The 23563-nt window shown below is 42.2% G+C and overlaps 1 protein-coding gene across 2 annotated transcripts in view; it reads left to right on the plus strand.

Moving 5' to 3' along the window:
- sema3h (sema domain, immunoglobulin domain (Ig), short basic domain, secreted, (semaphorin) 3H) overlaps window positions 1–22267 on the plus strand; it is a 62969-nt gene extending 40702 nt beyond the window's left edge. The window contains exons 9-18 of one of the 2 annotated variants that reach the window (XM_055048355.1): window positions 7889–7958; window positions 15325–15469; window positions 15678–15767; window positions 16034–16163; window positions 16251–16339; window positions 16588–16629; window positions 17180–17334; window positions 18059–18120; window positions 18523–18665; window positions 19045–22267. In XM_055048355.1, the coding sequence (XP_054904330.1) occupies window positions 7889–7958; window positions 15325–15469; window positions 15678–15767; window positions 16034–16163; window positions 16251–16339; window positions 16588–16629; window positions 17180–17334; window positions 18059–18120; window positions 18523–18665; window positions 19045–19506 (1388 nt within the window). In that variant the 3' untranslated portion in view covers window positions 19507–22267. The remainder of the gene's footprint in view (window positions 1–7888; window positions 7959–15324; window positions 15470–15677; window positions 15768–16033; window positions 16164–16250; window positions 16340–16587; window positions 16630–17179; window positions 17335–18058; window positions 18121–18522; window positions 18666–19044) is intronic. The other variant, XM_055048356.1, reaches the window with a different exon arrangement.
- The last annotated feature ends 1296 nt before the right edge of the window (window positions 22268–23563 follow it).

A 23563-nucleotide genomic window follows, 5' to 3' on the forward strand; every position in this document is an offset into this window, starting at 1 on the left:
TAGGTTGAGGTCGGTGCCCTGCCAGAAAGCGTAATATCCAGACCAAAATCAATATAAATCTTTATTTGGGCTGGAACACCCAATTGCGTCTGACTTTCGATCATCTGACTCAAAGTTAGACCAGAATTCGACCAGCGGCCGAATTCACATCCAGACCTTCTTCTGGATGAGGAAAACAATGATTTTGATCGAACGAATCACCACAAGCAGATAAAGTGATCAGCTGTGATTGATCAACTCAAGGGGTTATTTCACTTTATCTAACAGAAAATTAACTCAACTCTTCATCTCTCCATCCTAGTTTTGTTGTTTCATAAAATGACTACTTTATTTATTTATGTATTTAGTTTTGATCTCCAGAAGGTCCTTAAAAATAAAAAAAAGATTTTGTTTTAGATTAACTTTGTTTTGATTGAAGGGATTTTTATGACAAAAAGCAAAAAAATGAAATAAATAAATAAATGCAATTTGTAGAATTTGATTTCTTGAACTTTTAAACCTGTGGCTCTGATAAACTGTACGCGTCGGGATGAATGGACAATATTTCTCTACTAAAGCTTCTTTTCAAAATCCTGTCTTATTCACGTCTGAAATTGGGTCATTTTTTAATCATCCATCAGGGGGAAAAAAAATAAAATCAATAATAGGAAAAACCAGCTCTCTCCTTGTTTGAAAATAAATCAAATGAAAAATCTCCCAATCCCTCCAGATGAATCTCTAAAATGTTTCTTGACCTAATTGCCTCATCAGCCATTACAGTTTGCTACAAGTGGCATGGAAGCAGGTTCTGTAAGTGGAAAATAAATTTCCCTACTCCCACAGTGAGGCTGTCTAATCCATCACTGCTTGAAGGGAGCCCCAGGTTGTCAGGAGAAGAAAGAAAAAAGGAAAGAATAGATAGGGAGAGAGGTGGAGCCATCAGTCAGATTAGCTGCAGGGGCAGGGAGGGAACAAGTGGGCTTTGACCTGACAAGAGAGCCAGGATGGAGGAGGGGATGGAGCAGAGTTATAGGCTGAGGAAAGGAGATGATGAGGGGTGTAGAAGCTGTTATTGGTGTGTTATTGCTTTTATGCTGTTAACGAGAAGTTGAGGGAATAAAGGGAGCAGAAGAAAATATCAGGAGGAGCACTAGAAACAGACATGCTTCAGGAGAGAAGATAAAGGGAGAACAAAGTCTTTTTTCCTGAGGAAGACATAAAAAGAATGAAATCAATCTCCAATGTCTCTGGTATTTCAAGGTTACGTTAAGACTTCAAAATTGAAAATGCAAAAGTAACGCTATCTTACTTCTCGTAAGTTTTTTGTGGTCTTTGTCAGTTTCTATGCAAAACTCAGCTGAAACGCACCGACTTCTGACTGGTATTTTGATTTATATTTAAGAGATGCAGTTGAGAGAGTAAATATAAAAATGAAAACCATGAAAGATTAAGAAATGTACAAAAGGATTAATTACCACATGAGAGGATTTTCATCTGAGCTAAAAAAAAAAAAACCTTAATGAAGTGATTCTAACAAATTATCATTTGAAAGTTCTTTACCGTGTTCCAAATTATTATGCAAATTGGATTAGTTTATGACTTGAAAATTATACTAACCATCATTTGCATTGACCACTTAAGAAAATCTGAGAAAATATCACTTGCATAACAATTTGGAACATGGTGTAGATTGAAAAATAAAACTTTCCAGATAGTTTTCTTTCCATCTGTTTTTATGATACTATGGATCTTTAACCATTCATCTAGATGGGTTTTATGCTGAAGCTCTATTTTGATAAGTTATTTTGCAGTTTTGGATCCTTCAAAACCTGTAACACTCAAACTTCTGGACTGGATTAAACACAGGTCCTTTAAATTCGAGCTGCACCAGTCAATCTGCCAGAGATCAGAATCACAGCTTTCTCTTTTGTTCAGCTCGTCAAACACAAAGTAATCAGTGAGTTGGATGTGGCATGTCGAAGATAAAGGTAATCATCTAAATATGAAACAGACTTTTTAAGAAATTGGAAATATATTTTATTTAAACAAATAAGTCATTACACCTGGAATCGCAAACTTCTTTCCATATTTATGTTTCGTTTTAGATCGTTATCAAGACAGAATAAGTCCTAATCAAATCCTTTACTTTTTCAAACGACGTAGAAGCCTTATTTACAATGAATATAGATGTTTTCAATTAGATAAAGCGAAAATGTTTTCTTTATTCTCATGTCCTAATCTACAGTAGTTTATACCTCTCAAGATAAGTTGTTGTTTTAACCATTTGAGAACATAAAAAACATACTGGACTCATCTTTTTTTTAATTTTCTATAAAAAGTAGCAATATTACCCCTGTTTTGCTTTACTCTGTAAATGGACAATCCATCTACAGAAATACAGCTGAAAACAGACACATAAAATATATTTTATTATGAAAGGGCCTTGTCAGCGCCCATACTTCCTACACTTTACTCTTTTTAGCATATCACAACCGTCATAGAGTCTTAAGGTTCAACGCTATATGTGTTACGAAGTTTTAAAAAATACGATTTTTAAAATGCATCTCCTCCTCGAATGGAGTTGGTGGTGGCAGCAGCATCCTGTGCTGACAATTTTACCTCAGCAGATACAAGGAATCTGGTTAGAAACCCAAAATTGGTTTAAACATTACAATGGATTAGGTAAAAATGATATGTGTTAGAAAGGCTCAGTCAAAGTCTGAACCTAAATCTGTCCAGAAGAAATCTCCATGCAATTCGACTGAGCTGCAGCTTTAACCAAGACAAATGGGTGAAAAATATAGATGCTAGATCTGCTGGTTGACACTTAAAGCTGCAGTCGCAGCATAAAGTTATCAAAATATTGACTTGAGGAGCCTGAGACTCAGCACTTTTCAGGTTTTCATTTGCAATAAGAAGGATGGAGGCACAGATAGGTTAGGATCACTGACCGAACGGGCTAAAGACAAGATGGAGGACTGATCCTGACAAATTACTGTGAGACAGTGTCCTCACTCGAAGTCGACAGAGAGGAGAAAGAGTCGGCGAGATGTTGGTATTCAGGGTGGCTGGCCTGAGAACGGAGAGAAACAACAGTGGAGACATGAGGAGAATAGGGGTATTTGCCTGGGGGTCTCTGACCAGACAATTAGGATGAGCAGGAGGAGGAGGAGAAGGAAGATAGGGGCTGAGGCAGCAGGTCTGCGGGCCAGACAAGACTATCTCCCTTCAGGGGGGAAACGGCCGTGTTTTGTTTTGGGAAGAAGACACAAGAACAATCCTCTGGAGAAAATAGGCCAGACAGACAGATGGATGAGGAACTAAACAGAGAGATATCATGATGGCGGGATAAAGGCTGGGAGGGGCAGAGAAAGTGAGAAACAATGAAAGCGAGTGCCTTCTTGAGGGATCGTGGGAAGTCGAGGTGCAGAAAGGGGCATGGAATAATCACCTGATGAAAAGTTGGAGAGCCAGAAAGAAAAAGATGACGGAGATTCAGAGGGAGACAAATGAAAGCAAGGATGTGGTTAGATCAGCACTACAGATCTCGTAAAGTCAAATCAGACTCAGAAAGACGCTGGCTGATCTCATGTGATGGACAAAGGTTTTGTTCACCCCTCCTGCTGCCATGAAAGATTAATGAAGTGAAAGCTGGTGCAGCTTCATAAATCCGACACTTAAAGATATGGAGGGGAGAACGTCTACAAATCAGTTCTGAGTTAAACTTACCATGAATGATAAGAGATTTTTCTCTTTTTTTTCTGAGGGTACGCCATAAATAACTGAGGTTTCTTCTATAATTTTCTGTCGAAAGAAAAATGTCGAGCTACGTCTCACAAACTTGAGCAACGTTTTCAAGTGGAGATGAATGCACAATGAGGTGCGGAAGAAGTCGGAAAGTATCTTTGAAGCTCAAGGCAAGGATTCAGATTTTCCCTACAGGGATAATCCAAAGTTTTTATTAACTTTACACCGTACTTCTTCAACACCCAACTCTGTTTATTTACTTTTCGTGCTGTGAGGTCTTCCTTCTTACCCATCCTTGAAACACAGTGCTTCATTACACACAGAGAGTTGATATTTCTAAATCTTTAGATCTTATTTCTTTGCCATTCCTGGCATGTTTCTACTGTTTTGAGAAGAATCTTTTTTCTTGTACTATGTGTGAACTCTGAGATGAGGATGATCCAAATTAAGTCAAGTTTTATTCTTTTGAATTTTTCTAGCAGACGTAAAACAGACGTGAGGTAAAATTTCTCAATTAGAACTAATAAAATGTGCACCCAAAAATCTGTTTTTTCATTGCACAGTAGCAAGAAAAAAGCAAACTATGAAAACTAGACAGGAAATGTTCCACATAAAATATCTGTTTTCTGTATGTAAGACAAACATGAGGATGAAAGTGATTTTGACAGACGAAACTTCACTTCCTTTCCTTGATGAAAATTACTCAAACTAAAACAGCGCATCACCCAAAATGCCCCATCCTCATATTAAAACATGGCAGTGGCTGCATGATACTGCAGGACAGCTTTTGTTCAATAAGATCAGAGAGTAAGTTTGCCTTCCAGAGGAACAACAACCCAAAACATGCAGTCAGAACCACAGTGGGTCGGGTTAAATAGGAACATAAATCTAATTGAGAATGTGTGTCCTGACATATAAATGTCTTTATTATCAACTCAGAAGGGCTTGATGCAAATGCATGCCACACTATTCAGATTGTTTTCTTATTGAATTTTTGTAGACATTCATAAATCCCATTTCTTCCACTCACCACCTGTTTGTGTTGGTTAAGATCCGATGTAATACTTGTGCAGTATTGTGAAACTTGCAGTTGTAATGTGACAAAGTGCGGAAAAATTTCAAGGGGGTTTGTTGTGTGTACAAGCAACTGCAACATCTTAATTATCATTCCAGCAGGCCTACATTTATCACTACGCTTGACCTCTAATATGGACAAATACGGTTCTTTTCAACCATTTAGTGTGAAGAGCTGGTGGTCTCCTGTCCAATGGAGGTACTCTTTGACATCGGCTTATTCTGCTCTTTGTTCAGGCTTGGGAAGATACAGAAACACTTAAGTGGGATCCACTGAACTGGCTGAAAAGCTGTAAATCTTACTGCCTCTCCCATTGCTCCTGTTTTTAGTCTGGCTATCTTTCCTGCTTTGAAAATAACACATCGTTTTGAGAAAGAAAAAAGCAAAACAAAAAAGAACATAGCACACAGCGTATACATCATGAAGAGTTATCCGGAGTTATAAAACAAGGCTGCCATAAAAATCTTTCAAGACAAGTGGAATGGGAGTGGAAAGAGCAAATGATAAAGGTAAATAATCTGTTATGTGAGATTAGAAGTGGGGGACATTTTCTGAAAACAGAACCAAGAAGAAATTATGGAGATGAGACGAGCGGGTGTAAAAGACAGCAACGCCTAGGAGCTAACAAACACATTTACACTTTAATAATAGGGATAAATGTATGTATTAATACAACTGTGCTCCTGGATCTGAACATGTACAAGCAACTTTAGGAAGTACAAGGTTTACATCCTGAATGTGACTTGTGCAGTGAAGATGTGTTGATGAGATGAGATTAGCCGTCGTTCCTGGAGGCCACCTGGAATGTGGGATTTCTCATCCGCCTCTCTGTTTCCATCTCCACCCCTCCTCAACATGACAGGGGAAACGTTGTGACCTGTGTTTACTCCCTCCATTCTAAGGAATACACACTGCAAAGTAGCGAATCATCCCACTTATTCACTCTGTTTGCCACGTAAGATGTGAAAATCTGAACAACACACTTAAAGAAAAGTTCAGCAAATATATAGGCCCACTTTGTTTCCACCTAGTTCTCCTTGTTAAGCAAATAATGTGTTTCCCCATTACCTCAGACAGGCTGTGCTGCAAACTCTGTGCCTCAACATCAGCATGAGCTCTGAGAGTTTCTAAGACTCTCAGAGCTGTTTGGCGAACTCAGCCCAGAAGCTGAATCAAGTCATGTATTTATAGATTATCACAGCATGCCACCCAGAAAACAAAGCGCTCTGTTCTCTGCTGTTGTGATGGGACGATAAAACATTCGCCGCTCTTATCTGAGACAAAAGTGCAGAAACAGAACAGCTTTGATATACTGTGATTTAAATAAACCGTGAGAGCCAAGGCGGCAAAAAAAGATGAATGCTACGACAAGGTGCCAAATAGGAATCGATTTGATGAAAGAGGCAAAAGTGTATCATTAAAGTTTTGTCTCTGAAGATTTAATAAAAGCTCGAGTATTTGCCAAAGTTAGACAAGGGACTGTTGTTTCCTCATTACAGCATTAGACTTGAAGAAACACCTGAAAACATCTCTGGTACAGTTGGCAGTCACCTGCATAACTTCTCTTTCTGTCTACTCCCATATGTTTAAAATTTGAGTCTTAAAATTGTGCCAATTTTATAACGACAAAAACACACTTGCAGTTTTGCTTTGACTCATTCATGCATGTTTGAGAAATCCCTGAATCTCCCATGGCAGCCGTTCAATGCCATGCCTTAATGCTTTCTCATACAATGCAGCGCCTATTTCCCCAGAACTGCACCTTGTAACTGCAGTTCCCAGTCGAGGTTCTGCTCAACAGAGAACCCCACACAGCTCCTCCAGACTAGCAATTAGCAATTAGCAGCTGGTGGAGCTGCGAATTTTCCTGAGTTCATCATCTGACACACCTAAGAATGATTGTAAAAGGTATCAGAGGACAGCATGGGGAAGCATTGTTATAATAATGTGCTGAAGGGGAAATACTGGAAAGGTTCGGAGGTTCTTAAAGAGACAGAGGCCAATTTGAACACATCAGATAAGGCTCCTCCCTTGAAAAACTTTATTTGTGGGCAGGTAAAAACCTTGTATCAGAAATTTAACAGTGCATTTCCTTACTGCTCTTTTAAAAACACAACATATACAAAAAATGTTATTTAGGACGTTTTAACACCAATTAAAGCACCTTTTTTCAAACTAGCTGCAAACCATTTGCCCACCTATAAGATATGCAGCGTATAAAGAAATGTCTTCATATAGTGGGAAGCGATGAATGCAAGGAAACAAAAACTACAAAACAGACATTAAACTTCAGTAGGAAGAAATAATCATTAAAAAAACAGTTTGAATGGGAGTCAACAGACACCCAACAAAAAGCAATAAAGATTTTAATACTTTTTCTCCAATCAAAAAATGTACTCACCTTAGCAAAGTGCTTATCAATTTCTCTCAAATGTTCTAAAACATTGCACATTTATGCATTGAACTTAAAGTTTCCATCAGTCTGGTTTGATTTAATCATTAACTGCACCGAGAGATCTCTCCAAATCCACCTGTTTGAGTTGAAATGAAGTTGCTCTGGCTCACGGATGGCCGTGCGAAGACGGACAGATGGAGAGAACAATCTCCACCTGACTGCACCGCTTGACAGAACACAGCTTGAGCAACGGCAGAGCGAGAAAAACCCGGCTAATGTTGCGAACTGCTGTCTTTTAAAATGAGGAGCGAAGACCGAGGCGTGGCGTTGGTGTGTGTAACAGCAGGTGTTGTTCTCCTGCAGCGGACTCAGCCTCCAGCTCTCCCACTGCGGCTGGTTATTAATGGCTACAGATTCATTACAAGCAGCCAGTCAGCCATGCTGCCTGTACGCCCAGCGCTATTAGTCACACAGGCCGCCCCATCGATGCAGGAATGCATAGGATGAATACAAAGTGTCTAACTTAAGACATACAAGCATGGCTCTTCACACAGAATAATGCTCAGACACAAATAGTGCAATAAGAATGTGAAATGTTATTTAACTGATGTTTGACTTTGTTGTTTCTCTCTCTCTTTCATTCTTTCATTCATCCGTCCATTCTTCACTCTTCTCCGGCGGTCTCCATTCAGAGGACATCTTTATTCTTCAAGGGAAAGACAAGAAGAATCCTCTCATCTACGGCCTGTTCACAACTTCAAGGTATTTCCTCCATAATACAGAAATAATAGGAGCAGAGTCCTATATACTGAAATTTATGTATATTCTTGCACATGTGCTTTGAGAGGGAGAGCTTGAAATTTACAGTGGATAAACAGTTTGTCCTCCTACGCATGGTTTATATGAAGAAAAGAAAAAAAAGAAACGTGGAGTTACATATGTTTATCAGCTCTTTTTGTAGATACCGGGGCGTTTAAATCCAAACTCTGCTATAAAGGTTTATGGGAGTAAAGCTAGAGTGTCAAAGCAAAGGGAAAGCATTTAAAGCAAAAAAGCATAAGAGAAGCAGAGGCATAAAACACCAAACATCACTTGCTGAACTACAGGTGTACTAACAAATTCATGTATCTAAAATGAAAGCCTTAAAATGTCTTCAATAATTTTTTTTCTTTAAATTAACTTAGAATGTTTGGTTTTGAACTTGTTTGTTTTGAGGTGTCCATTCCCGTTTGTAGAAACAGCTTTAAGGTCTTCATTTTGACTAAACTTTTCTATCATTGGTCATTTCAAATAAAATCTCTGGCACTTTTGCAAGAGTAAGCCGTTTCTGTTCTTGCAAACAATAAGATCTCAGCTACTCTGGTCGGTTTCCTCCTGATGTGCTTCATCACATTTTCAGTGGAAAACAGGTGTGAACTGCAGGGAGGCACGTCGAGCATATGCACTTTGTGTTTATGAAAGCACGGCCGTGCAGAATGAGGTGTGGGATTTTCCTGCTGGAATAATCACAGACCTCCATTGTCTTCACAGCGACATCATTTTCACCAATGCTTTAGAAGATGAAACCTCCACTTTCAGTATGCGAGTAGTGCAATGATGAAACCTGCATACTGTCTGTTCTGAACACCGAACAAGTGTGCTTTGTGTATGGGTGTGTGTGTGTGTTTTCTAATACTTGAATTTGCTCACAGAAGTTTGAAGTGTTTCTGTGCAGAACGATCACAGGGTTTGATTGCTTACATTTTGTCAGGTTCTGTGTTTTTCTGTGTTTAATTCTGAGTTTCTGTGTCCTGAGTTCTCCTAGTTGTCCTGTCTTCCCCTTGATTGTTCCCAGGTGTGTCACTGATTACCCTCAGTGTATTTAGTCCCTCCTGTGTCCTTTGTTCCTCGTCGGGTCCTTGTCATCGTACTTTTGTTGTCGTTGTTTGTCAGATTGTCGTTGTTTTTTTTGTGCCGCCCTTAAGACCAGTTGCTACCGGTGTGAGCCCTGGCTTCTGCTCAGCCGTGCTGCCTGGCCGCGGACTATTGTTTATTGACTCTGTGTTTTTGTGGACTTATTTTCATTAAATTACTCACCATACACCTACCTGGGTCTCCAGCGTCTGCCTCACCACCTCACCACCACCATTTCATGACAGAAGGACCCGACCAAGAATAAGGTGAGGCTAGCTGAATTCAGCATGGACCCAGAGGGTTTAGAGGAGCTACTCCGTACTATCCAGGAGTATGAGGAGTCAAAGAGCACGTCCACGTTCGCCCTGAGACGGCCAGGGTTCGCGATACGCCTGGGCCTGCTATTGGACTATTGGGTTCCACGTCTCCAGCACCCCGCGCTGGTGGAGCTGCAGCGGGAGGCAGAGGAGATACGCCAGACAGCCTTCGCGGCTTGGGATGCTAAACCTCTGCCTCCCAGGCCAGACATCCGCTCCGCCAGCCCACCCCAGCTCCAGCCTCTGCTCCTCGTCCTGCTCCGCCGGACCCCGCTCCGGTTGCCGTTCCTGCTCCGCCGGACCCCGCTCCGGCTGCCGTTCCTGCTCCGCCGGACCCCGCTCCGGCTGCCGTTCCTGCTCCGCCGGATTCCGCTCCGGCTGCCGTTCCTGCTCCGCCGGATTCCGCTCCGGCTGCCGTTCCTGCTCCGCCGGATTCCGCTCCGGCTGCCGTTCCTGCTCCGCCGGATTCCGCTCCGGCTGCCGTTCCTGCTCCGCCGGATTCCGCTCCGGCTGCCGTTCCTGCTCCGCCGGATTCCGCTCCGGCTGCCGTTCCTGCTCCGAAGGATTCCGCTCCGGCTGCCGTTCCTGCTCCGCCGGATTCCGCTCCGGCCTCCGTGGACTCTGCTCCGCCGGATTCCGCTCCGGCTCCTGCTCCTGCTCCGCCGGATTCCGCTCCGGCTCCTGCTCCTGCTCCGCCGGATTCCGCTCCGGCTCCTGCTCCTGCTCCGCCGGATTCCGCTCCGGCCTCCGTGGACTCTGCTCCTTCCGAGATCCCTAGTGCTCCTCCCGAGATCCCTAGTGCTCCTCCCGAGATCCCTAGTGCTCCTCCCGAGATCCCTAGTGCTCCTCCCGAGATCCCTAGTGCTCCCCGAGATCCCTAGTGCTCCTCCCGAGATCCCTAGTGCTCCTCCCGTGTCCCCTAGTGCTCCTCCAGTGTCCCCTAGTGCTCCTCCAGTGTCCCCTAGTGCTCCTCCAGTGTCCCCTAGTGCTCCTCCAGTGTCCCCTAGTGCTCCTCCAGTGTCCCCTAGTGCTCCTCCCGAGTCCCCTAGTGCTCCTCCCGAGTCCCCTAGTGCTCCTCCCGAGTCCCCTAGTGCTCCTCCCGAGTCCCCTAGTGCTCCTCCCGAGTCCCTAGTGCTCCTCCCGAGTGCCCTAGTGCTCCTCCCGAGTCCCCTAGTGCTCCTCCCGAGTCCCCTAGTGCTCTCCCGAGTCCCCTAGTGCTCCTTGGCGCCGAGGACGCCCTCCGGACCTCCCCCGTGGGTCTGCCGCGGGCGCCGAGGACGCCCTCCGAACCTCCCCCGTGGGTTCTGCCGCGGGCGCCGAGGACGCCCACCGGACCCCCCTCGACGCCTCTGCCCTCTTTCTGTTTAGTTTTGGACTCTTGGCCCCTCCTTGTGTTTCCGCCCACCTTTTGTGGGTAGTTTTTTGTTTTCTGGACTCTGGCCCTCCTCCCGTCGCCCTCCGCCCACCCTGGTTTTTGGGTTTTGGATTTTGTTTTTGGGCGTCTGGTAGCCGCCCTTTAAGGGGGGGGTACTGTCAGGTTCTGTGTTTTTCTGTGTTTAATTCTGAGTTTCTGTGTCCTGAGTTCTCCTAGTTGTCCTGTCTTCCCCTTGATTGTTCCAGGTGTGTCACTGATTACCCTCAGTGTATTTAGTCCCTCCTGTGTCCTTTGTTCCTCGTCGGGTCCTTGTCATCGTACTTTTGTTGTCGTTGTTTGTCAGATTGTCGTTGTTTTTTTTGTGCCGCCCTTAAGACCAGTTGCTACCGGTGTGAGCCCTGGCTTCTGCTCAGCCGTGCTGCCTGGCCGCGGACTATTGTTTATTGACTCTGTGTTTTTGTGGACTTATTTTCATTAAATTACTCACCATACACCTACCTGGGTCTCCAGCGTCTGCCTCACCACCTCACCACCACCATTTCTTGACACATTTCTGGAGCTGTGTGATGGAGAAAGTTCTCTCAGGTATTACTGAGCCAATAAGGTTGTACTGAGCTTACATTTTGTATTTATTGATATTGTTTTAATCTACCAGAGGTCAATAAATATTAATAAGCTATTAACATATCTAAGATTTCTTTTCAGAGATTTCGGTTCTCCCCATTTCATTTGGGATTATTCTAAAGTAGTATGTAACCATTGTGGAAACTGTGTTAGTAAGCAGAATAAATATGATTTCAGAAGCTTGCAGCAATGTTCAGGCTTCAAATGAAACTTCAGAGTACAGTGAAGGACATTCTGCGGTTTTAATCAGGGAGCATTCCTGCACCGACCAGATAGCACTTTAAATAACCCTGACATCCAACAGTATAAATTCCTGTGGTTCCTGAAATCCCTATCCAATAAAAAAAAATATTTTGATCGTAACAACTCCACACGTAACGGTCCTTCTTATGTTTGCATGTTAAAATCTTTATTGCACTTTATATAACAGCGGTTTTTCTTCTGCGACTTGAAGAAAGAAGACAATGAAATCATCTTTCTTCTAACTTACATGCCAACACGACATCTGCGTTGTTCTGCCTCAGTCAGGGCGACATGACGCTTCGCCACAAAGAGTGTGTCTGTGACAGGATGCCCCTCGTATCGCTCTCTGGTGCACACAGATGTTGGTGTCACACGCCGCCGGTTACGCACCGCTTGCTCTTTCTTATGTCACTCTGAGTCATGAATGAAATTCCTGTTCATTCACTTTTAGCAACAATGAACATTCATCATCGTCATCGTCATCATCTGTGGTCGGACTTTAGGGCCAATGTGCCTTTTCTGACATTTTTTCATATATAAACACACCTACAATGCAAAACAAGAACAAAGTCACCCCCCTTTACTCTGGTACCCCAGAATAAAGTCCAGTGCAATCAGAAATCTAGTCTTTATGTAAGAGTTGCAAAAGGAAAGCCAACGTCTGTCACAAGTCACGCATAAGACACAACAAACCCCGAACACATTGTCCCATTGATGAGCATGGTGGTGGCAGCATCATGCTGTGGGCAGACATTTATTCAATACAGACAAAGAAGATACCTGGTGCTTAATAGAATGAAATACTGGGATGGAAACTGTGTGTGGTGGCAAATGATGTGAGACTCTGAAAATGACACAAAATGACTGAAAGTCAGAACTGTATGGTTCAAGACAAGCCATGTTCAATTCAGTTCAGTTCAAAACAGTTTCATTCATTCCAAAGGGAAATTAAACACTCATATTAATTCAAGATTCTTCAGAGTTGTTGTAGATGGTGCTGGCTGTGGGGAGCAAAGATCTTCTGTAGCAGTCTGTTTGACAGCAAAGCCTCTGACTGAACACGTTCAGTTTTTCTATGACAGCTTTATGAATAGGATGCTGATAGTTGTCCATAATTTTCTTGATTTTTATACAAAATCCTCTTTAATTAATTTGTACAAAAAGTTAAACTCAATTCTTCTCTTTCCAACGCGACTGAGCTCGAGTTGTTTGTTCAGGATCAGCAAAGTGGTCGAGGCTTCGCCCAAAACACCTGCAGCTGTAACTGCAGGCAGACAGAGAAAGGAAAATGGCTGATGTCTAAAAGAAAAGGACTCGTGGAGGTGGAGGCAGCTGTCAAATCAACAAATAAAGAACCCAGAGAGCAGGCGGCGTCTGAAAGAGCGGTTTAGGAAAAAGTTTGTAAAGGACAGAGGAAAATGAGCACCCTCATGGCCAACTAAGACAGCCTGGATTTCCTCATTTTCTCCACACACTCCCAGAGTTAACAGCGTTCCTGAGCTAAACCCCAGAGCTCTACAGTAGCAGCAGAAGCATGACTGCATTTGGCACGGCCAAGCTGGGTGTTGGCCTGTTTCTGGGGGATTTGGAAAGTGTCTGGAATCTTAGCAGGGAATGGACAGAAATCCAAAGCATCGCGCAGGGTGGGGTCGCAACCACAGAAGAGTGGGTGAAGAGGGGTCACTCCTTCTGAATGGAAACTCCTCCCATGGTTGCTCACGCTCTCTGACTTTAGGTTGAGAATGAAAACTGAATCAGTCTTCTGTATTTCTTTTTCCTTTTGAAGGCACCCCTGCTTTGGAATAACTTTTGAAAATGAGATTTCATAGAAATGTATGTTTTTTATTTCAGGAAAAACAATGTAAATACTTGTAAAATTCTGCAAAAATAGTCCGTATTAACTGTGAATGCCAGGTTTTCCCTACCTTTATGAGCCTGAATAGTGAATGTGGTTTTAAAGGAGCTAAAAGTGGTTTTGTAGATGTGATTCTTCAGGCTTTGCGATGTGTCAGAGTGAACAACTGGCTGGCAACAGAGAGGAATGAGAGGAGGATTCCTCCAGCGGAGCGTCAGCGCATACGTGCTACATGTGTGTCACCCAAATGATCCAAGAGAAACCAATCTGAGTCATGTAAATGTGGCTTTTCTGTCAGTCCTGTTTCTACTTCAGTGGATTTTTTATTTTTATTTTTACTTAAATAAGCGTTTATAAGAATCTTTTCCAGAACTGACGATTGCAGCTACAGTTGTTGGTATGTTTTGCGGTGCAAACCTCAAAGGGAGCACATTGAAGTACTTTGACTGCTGGCGTAGAGAGGTCAGTAAAAGTTAAAGAAAAGCCGCAATGAGATGCAGCTTTTCATTTCCAGTGCCAGTCAGATGTTTGTAATAACCACTGTAGACATAACTCGTACATTGATTTTGGCCTCTTAATGATTTACTGAACCATTCTTTTTCATGGTAGAATGAGTTTTAAACAACTTCAGATAATTGAAAAAGCAGAAGAATTTCATTGTGACTTTCTCGTAACCCTCACCGGGTCAAAATTATACATAAGTGCCCCTTAGAAAGTTGCAATTTGAATGTATTTTGTGGCCACCCAGAAGCTTCTAGCGTACATCCTGCTGGATATTTGGCTTGTCGTCTATTTAGAATCAGTGGAGCCAATTTAACTTGGTTGGTTTCCTGGCACAAACCCAGCTGTTGAGCATTGGCCACCCTTTTTTTGGTATAACTGAGGTCACAGTTTTCCAAAAGCAAAATGCAACCCTGCCTTAACCATTCCAAAAACCAGGCTTGGTACGTGTTTAGGATTATTGTTCTGATGAAACCCTGTGCTGTGAAGACGTTTCAACCAAACTGTCACCCTCTGATGACAAGAGAACAATCCATAAATCCACAAGGCTCAAGCCTTTTTCTTCCGGTTGTACGTTCCTATCACAAAGATGGGAGAATTAAAAAGTAAGAACACTTTAAAATTCTTCTTCTTCTTTAATAATTTTCTAACCAATCCATGACTGAAAATGTCCTCCCAGATGCTTTTGTGGAAGCTCACAATTACTACATTGATTGCTTCATGGTCTAGTACAAGAAAACACTCCACTGCTGGGGTAGACGGCTGAAGCTTGGACACATCTGGGTTTTCCAACAGGGCAGTGATCCCAAACACATAAAATCTGGGTCCAGAATGGACCTATCAGGCCAACGTTTGGCTTCTGGAAAGCACTGACGCCTTCTGTGCTGGAAATGTATGGCCTGAACTTAAAGGTTCCAGAATCCAATTCATTTAAAAGAGCGCTCTCAACTGTGTTGTGAAGAAAAATTTGGTCTCCAGCCAGATTTGTGCTGCAGGCTTAACGATGGCTACGGTCAGCAGCTAGCCGAGATGCAACTCATCGAGGGTCATTTATTATTGTACATATTTATGTCTGTATGTGCAATTGTGAGCATACATTAAAACGTAGTCATTCATTTCCTGTAGTTATAAAGTGTCAGTGCAGTAAATAAAAAGTGCATCATTAAAAGTCCAAAATAAGAAGATGAGCATATGTAGGCTTTATTACCAGTGCTTGCATCACTTTCTGACGGAAGTGAGGCTGTTATTATTGCTGCTGGTGGGAGGATAACGATAGGTGGACAGGATTGCCTGACAGCTCTTCTCCTGCTTTGTTTTCAGTGACATTCTGAACGGTTCGGCGGTGTGCGTTTATCGAATGGAGGACGTGGTTCGAGCCTTTAAGGGCAACTTTCTGCATAAAGAGGGGCCTCAGTACAAATGGGCCGAGTTCACGGGGAAAGTGCCTTATCCACGGCCGGGAACTGTAAGCTACAACTCCCAACCGTCTGACTTGATGCATGGTTTTAGTTGAAACTTAGTAAAACAGACACACAAGACGACGCCCTCAGATTTTGGCTTTCACTTTCACTTATTGCCCGAATAAAAAAGCTAAAAAAATAATGTCAACATGTTACTTTAAGGTTACTGCAGTGCATAAATAACGATGCATATTTTCTGTTCCTCACTGACAGTGTCCCAGCAGCACTTATGGAAGCTACAGCTCAACCAGAGAATATCCTGACGATGTGATTTTCTTCAGCAGGACTCATCCGCTGCTGCAGGTCCGCCCTCTTTAACATTATTAAATTAAATTAATGTAATAAGACTCTGCCCTGTTTTACGCAGGGTCCAGGCATTTTTTTCCCTCTCTTTTTTGTTCTAAATAACTTTAAGAAATTAAATTAAATTGGCTTTTACCGCCTCATCTTTGAGGACATGAATTTTCCATCATATGTTGGCTGGTTTACAAAGCTGGCTGGAAAATGGCAATGTTAACACTTTACATTTAATATGACCAGTTTTGTAAATGTAATGGCCTTTGTTTTAGGAGCATGTGCTGCCTCTGGGAGAGCGCCCCCTGTTGGTGAGAGTGGGTGTCCACTACAAGTTTAGCAAGCTGCTGGTGGACCGAGTGGAGGCTGTGGATGGCACGTATGACGTCCTGTTCATCGGCACAGGTAGAGCGCAGAGGCAGCGGCCGGCTCATTTTAAACCCTCTCCTGCTTTTCATGTTAAATATCATTTGTTTTTTTTTTTTTCCTCAGATTCAGGACTTGTGCTAAAGGCTATCCATCTGCCCAGAGAGCACGGTCAGAGTCAGGAGGTCACTCTGGAGCAGCTGCAGGTTTTTCAGGTACAGCAAAATATTTAAAAAACAAAGCATGTGGATATTTCAGCTTAATTTCAGATTTTCTTATATGTATAAATCTTGTAATTTGATTCTTCCGCATAGTGTTTTCTGGCCCATTACCTCATGGAGGTTATTTCATTGTACATTTATTTATTTTTGTACATTTCGTAGATTGGAGTTTTCTAAAAGCTGTTTAACATTGAGCTATAATGTTGCTATTTGTTTCTAATCATGTTTCTTTCTGCTCGCAGCACAAATCACCTGTGACAGCGATGGTGTTGTCAAAGAAAAAGGTAACAAAATGAACGATGCTAAACTTATAAGCTCCCTGACTCACACACACACACGCACACACACCCCTGCATGCACAGCGTCACACTTATCACTCATTTTTCCACCTTGCGTCTCCAAGGACATCTTCATCACCAGTTGCTATGGTTACCTCACCTCAGTCAGCGGCATAGTGAAGTGATACCACACTGTACACGCAGACTTGCATGTACACAATATATGTGCGCACACACACGCGCACATATATTTTCACCTTACTTTGTTAAAATAGTCTGCAATCTTTGAAAAAGACAAACCCGCAACTTTCTCGACAACAGATTTAGATATCTATAGTCTATTAAAAACAAAACAAAGGTTAACACATTTTTTGCTTCTGTATACAAACAGCATGAGTTCAGTGTGTTGCACCTCATCAAATGAGATGAATATTGTCTTTTTGTTAATCAGTTGAACTGGATTTTTGCCTCTTTTTGCTGTTCCCCTTCATGATCCTCCATTCGACTGTTTTCCCCTCCATCTGTTTCTATTTGTCACCTCTCTCGTCTTCCACAGTGGCTGTTTGTGGGCTCCAGGGAGGGTGTGTCTCAGCTGGCCCTGTACCAGTGTGAGCTGTACGGCCAGGCCTGCGCCGAGTGCTGCTTGGCCAGGGATCCGTACTGCACCTGGGACGGACATGCCTGCAGTCCTTACATGCCCACCGTGCGCCGGTAGGGAAGAAAGAAAGCACATTTTTTTAAAAATCCAAACAACAGCTAACATGATTACAGCGTCGCTAAATGTCTTCCCTCTCAGTTAAATGTGGGCGATACAATCTCAAGTCAGTCATCTAGAATGAAATTAGAAGCACATCTGTTGATACTTTAAAAGTTGATCACATCTAAACTCGGATTTCTCTGCTTAGGCTTAAGGCATTTTTTCCAGATGAATAACACTGCGGGCCCTTTACAAAACGCCTTAACAGATTTTATTTTTTCATGTTTATTGGGGATATTCTAATCTAACCTTTTCCCCAGTGATTGCATGAGCAGATTGATTCACTTCTTTCAGATTGAAGCACTACATGACCTTCTCTCTAGTGCCATCATCAGGACAAAATTTACATAGTAACCAGCATTTGCAAATCAATGTCACCACTCCGAGCCTTTTCTCTGGTAGAGCACAAAACAACTAACCAGTGGTGTTCACAGACATGTTGGAGGGCAGGCTGCTCAAGAGGAAAAGAGGCCAAAATTATAGAAATTATGTTGTTTGACAAAATTATAGAAATGCAGGGCACTGGTGATCCAGAATGCTACTTTGGGCTACAAACTACTATATACTTTCAAAAACACACACATATACATTTCAAAAGGGCACTTTTTTCTAAAGAGAGAAAAAGGCAGGATGTCTAGTTCATCCCTGCAACTAACCCTTGTATTTGTTTGTCTGCAGGAGAAATGCTCGTCATTTAGGGGAGGAGGAGGATCCACTAACTCAGTGCGTCCGACAGGGAGGTGAGGAGCAAATCCAACGATTTCACCATCTGCTCAATACATATGGATACTTGATTTAAAGCTTGCTGAACTTGATTAAGAGAAATTGCTGCAGATATGAAAGGCTGTGCCCCAGTGATTTGGTTAAAACTATTTCTGAACAAGTTCGATTACTCTCTCACAAAATAATCTACTAAAATTAAATTAGTTTGGGTTCCTCAGTGTGAGATTATGTTCTCGCAATGAAGGATTTACATATCTACTAAAGCTTTTTACACATCTTAACCAAAAAAATAAATCTGTCCTCTGTAAACAAATAACTTCAGGGGGAGAAAATAAACACGGAAACGGAACAAAGCTGAAGCTTTACCAGCAACAAAGGCATGTTTAATGAGTTCACCGTGTTTTGTTGGTTTAATTCAGCAGGGCTGCAGGTGGAGGCGGAGCAGAGGGTCATGATGGTTGCCGAGGGCAACAGCACCTACCTGGAGTGTCTGCCCCGGTCCAGACACGCTGCCGTCACCTGGTACAAACAGGCTGGAGAGAACAGCGCCGAACTAAACCAGGTAGACACATTTTACCCGAACACAGTCAAATCTAACACCGTTAAAGCATCTTATGTCCGCATTACTTTCAAATTTCAATTCTGAGATCAATAATTGGCTTGTCATTTTGTTGTGAGTTAAAGCTGTACAAATAATAAGCTTATTAAACTAAGTTACATCGATCTGAATTGACTGAATTGTGAAAGAAAATACAATTGAATCAATATGAAATTAAATCAGCTGAAAAAATTTTAATGAACTGAATGTTCATTAAGATGAAATTATAATGGTATTTAATCAAATTAATTAGCTTAAATTACAATTAATGAAAACTAATCGAACTGAGTTGATACAATAAAATAAAATTGAATTGTACTGAATTATGTTAATGTCCGTCCAGGTAATGACAGGAGACCAGCTGGTGGTGATAGAGCGCGGCGTCCTGATTCGGCGAGCCGAGCTCTCTCACGGTGGCGTCTACCACTGCCAGGTGGAGGAGCACGGCTATCACTGGACCGCAGTCACCGTCCGCCTCGCCGTCTGGAGCCCCTCCGCCAATCGCGTCCTCTCCTCCTTGGCTGGCTCGTCCTATCAGAGCGCAGGAACCCAGCCCTGGTACGAGGACGTCATGGCCCTGATTCACCCCGGAAACCTGGGCGAGCACTGCAAGGCCCTGGGTTACCGTCCGCCACGCAGCCAGCGCCATCGCGGGGACTTCATGATTCCGCCACATAAGGAGAAAGAGAGGGCTGAGAAGCACAAGCATGGTGGAGGAAGAGGAGGAGGGGGAGGGGGAGGGGGACGCGCCGTGGGACGGAAGAGCAGGAGCAAGCCTCAACAGAGGGCACCGAGGAGCGCCTGAGCGCACAGCGTCACTGACTGAGACACACACACACACTTTGTGTAACCCAAACATGCACACACTTAACTTATACTTTAGGACCCACTCATACTGTATGTACAGAGACTACGTCATGCGCATGCACTTATCTAAAATGAAAACAGCATCCTGTCATCTTAGTGGCAAGTAGTCAAACTCCACATAATCATCTGAACTTTGTACAGGACAGCTTGGACAGCGGAGGACCGCTTCGCTCGGACAAATGACTTTGTGAATAAACGTGCAAAAGTAGATTAGCTTAGGTTGCTCAGCATGCCGAATGAAGGACGACCAGCACAGCCAGGTCACTCTGTGCTGTGACGAGGACATTTAAGTGGATATTATTCAGGTTGAGGAAGCGTTTTTCCCACAAGCTAAAATTAAACATTTTCAAAACATGTTGCCCTACTGAAAGTATGTTGAGCCTAAAGGAAGACCTTTGAGCTTTATGTTCTCCCCACTTAATTACCAAATGCTTATCCAGCTACTAACTTAACAGTCAGCTTTTAGAAGAGCAAAACAAGTAGGAGAGTGGAAAGAAATTAGGTTTGGAGGAAGAACTTTCTTAATTTGTTTTGTGCCCAGATTTGAACTGTTCCCCCTCTTGTGGTGATTGAGGATTGGGGATCATTAGGAACACAGCAACTTGTTTTGCAGCGATGGAACGGGTCAAACCAAAACCAGGGAAAAAGCATGTAGCGTGCGCTGAAAAGAACTTGGATGTTGTTACTAAGGCATCAAATGTAGAAATAATCAGCAGTCAGATGAAAATTGGGCCAAAAATCTGAATAAGAAACAAAAAAAGAATGACATGATCAAATTTCAGCACAAAAGCCACAACTATTCTTGCTGCTGCTACAATAATATTAAGCAATAATTATTACAGTTATAATGATAACATTTATCAATAGATTTTGTCACACAGATTTAAAGAGAAATATTGATATGTATGTAACATGAATAAACACGTGTTAGATTTAGCAGTAGTATTCAAGTGTTAACTGTAGTTCTGAGCTTCTTTAGTTTTACACACCGTGGCCTGAAATATTTCCAAACAGTCAACTTTGACCAGCAATGTGCAGCAACATGTGGGGGAGGGGCATCGACTACACTTCCCCTGGCATCCCATGAACTGGCTCTGGCCTTTCTGTGGTTTTTGAATTGTAACTTTTGAACATTTTGGCATTCTTTGAAAGTGAACCGACCCTAATCAGCAGTGATTGCTAATTAAAGACATTCGAAACTATCCAGACAGAAACTAAACTCAGTAACAATGTGCAGAAAGAAATTAAACTATAATTGGGAATAAATAAGACAGCTGTTCTATAAAAAAAACAAAAAAACAAAAAAGAACAGGTAGACAAAACAACCACAGTAGTTTCACAAACTATTCATCAACAGTGAGACGTTTGTTAGTTTGTTGAGAAAGGAGCGCTTCCACCTTGAGATTACGTACTGTGACCACTGAGATGAGAAGGAGAGAAGAGTGCAACAATCCCTTTGATGGTCGGCTTCCCCAGGACGTCGGTGCGGGGCGCTGCAGCTGTTCCAACCACTACAAAAAGAGGTTTCCATTGTGTTTGCCGCAGTGCTTGGCGCTGTGGCATCAACCCAGGTTCAGATGCAGTCCTGCTGCTAATTTTGTGCCATGTGGGGGAACAGAGTGAACAAAACCAAACAAGTTCAGTTCTACTTTTAGCTTGGAATCCACAAATTTGCATAGATCGGGAGAATCTGTTAAAATTTTAAATAAAGGGTTTTCCATGGCAGATGTGGATTAAATGGCTCCAACAAGCGTCATAAGCAGAGCGTTCATTGCTTGGTTTATCGTTTGCAGTTCAGATGGGATGAAACCTGCACGGGTTTGAACTCTTTATCATTTAAAGACGACGTTTAACTGTTCTGTAATCTGAACTGTGTTTCTTCTGAGTATGTTTAACTTTGTAAAATACACTTTCAAAAGATTTTCCACTTGTGTTTGATCAAATAAAAAAACAAAAACAAAACAAACAAAAAAAAAGAGCAAGAAAACACAAGCTGATGAGGCCCTAACAGGCAGAGGACTCTGTACATAACATGCATGTTTCTCAACCTTCAGACTGCAGGTGACTTTGTGTGACAGCTGGTTCTGCAGCCTATGATGTCGTCTTACTATGAAAAAGCCTCAGTGTGTGATGAAGACGTTTTGGTTGTGCTGCCTGAATGCTTGATGGGAACGTTTTCTGCTGGACTTTGGCTCGCCAGACGACAGTGAAAAGTGACTTATTATGTGCTACATGTTAAACAGAGCTTCTTCCATCATCTGTTTGATTTTATTCTTTCTTGTATTTATTAGTCGGACTTTCAGTAAAGCATCTTGATTAGTAAAAGCTCACCACCAAGCCAGAAAGCCTCCACTGTTTCTTGCTATTTTTTTTACATTTGAGCATCTTTGTTTGCTTTTATATGTATATTTGATGTCCCTGTTTAAACAGCTTCCAACTGCGTCTTTATTTGTATTATTTTGATAACGTCTTAGGGAAACCTTCCCATTCTCTCGGTATTTAAAAGTTGATCTGTTTCAAGTTGAGGCAGCAAGAACTAAAGAAGTATTTAAAACATTGTCTTTGTCTGTGTCTTCAATACATACATATCACTGACTTAAGCTGAAAGTTCAGACCTGTCCTGCTTATGGCAAACTGCATTGGAAATGAACATTTTCTGTCTGAAGCATCAATAAAAATAAATTATTACTTTGAAGGTCTGTGGAATCAGTAATGTAATAGTGTAACACTTTGCCAGTGATGCAGGTTTTGAGTCAACAATGTAACAATATATTGAGAAAGTAAAACACTTTTTTGAAAACGTAGCAATTCCACAAATAGCTTAATGCATGAATATGTATCATAATACTACAAGTTAATATTGTCAGTTTAGTTTTCTTGTCGTCATTAGATGATGCAGATGGCAAAGTTTTCATATTCAGTCACCAGGGATGAAATAATCTAATGTTTTTCTTTTTTGCTTCATTACATTTAAAATGTAATGTTCATTAGTCTTTAGTGACTTTTTCATGTTGCAACTATGATTTTATGTGACTGACCAACACAAGGAGTTGAACATATTGCATGGTTTTCAATCAGAACCATTTCCTTTTTTTTTTTTTTATCTTTTTTTGCCACAGTTGCAACTTTTTTCTTACAACTCAAGCTCTGTAAGATTGGACTGTGCAGGTCTTGTGACAGATACTCAATTGGATTTAAAACAAGACTTTGACTATGTCTGTTTAACCCATGCATATGTTTTGATCTGAAGCATGAAGTTGTTGCTTTTACTGTAACCAATAGTTCTCCTGTGTGATCTCTGTGGATCTCTGCAGATCCTCAAACTTTAACTATACATGTCAGATAGATGGCCACGTCTTGGTGGGTTCGGAGATCTCTGCTCTTTCCGTCTTTGGATTATAAATTGAACTGTGCAACATAAAACAACCAAAGCTTCGTTCGTTGCAGCTTTAGAGGTTCTCCACAATTAAATACATTAAGACTTGTGGTTGTGACATTACACTGTGTGGAGAAGTTGAAGGGATATTTATGCGAGGCATTGTACATGGAGAAGTCTAGTAATAACAGCACTGCGTACATGTTCAGTATCATTCCTCGTGAATATACCAAGCATGGAGCCAGACCTGTATTATATCCCGGTATAAATCAAACACGAGTCCTCCACGTTTTTCCTCTTCAAGTTTGCAACTCTGCACAGAGCATCTCTGTGTGGGCTTTAGCGTCTGTTTGACATTTGTGGGTTGTGAGTGAAAGCAGCTCAGTTCACAGGCTAAGCCAGTAAATTTGCCAAATTGGGAACTTAGCAACAAATGGGAGATACTTCTGTTGCTTTAGGAAAAAGAATGAACCAAGGGAGAGAGAGAGCAGATACCTGATGTGGGCTTGGCTTTTGGCTTCCTGGTTTGAACCTTCTCAGTTGCACCCACATTAAAGAACCCAGTAGCGGTGAGTTACTCACAAGCACATGTTTGGAAGGGGAAAGGAGGGCAAGTCGT

Source organism: Poeciliopsis prolifica, unplaced genomic scaffold (assembly GCF_027474105.1).
Source record: "Poeciliopsis prolifica strain line A6 unplaced genomic scaffold, Auburn_PproV2 SCAFFOLD027, whole genome shotgun sequence".
Lineage (NCBI taxonomy): Eukaryota > Metazoa > Chordata > Actinopteri > Cyprinodontiformes > Poeciliidae > Poeciliopsis > Poeciliopsis prolifica.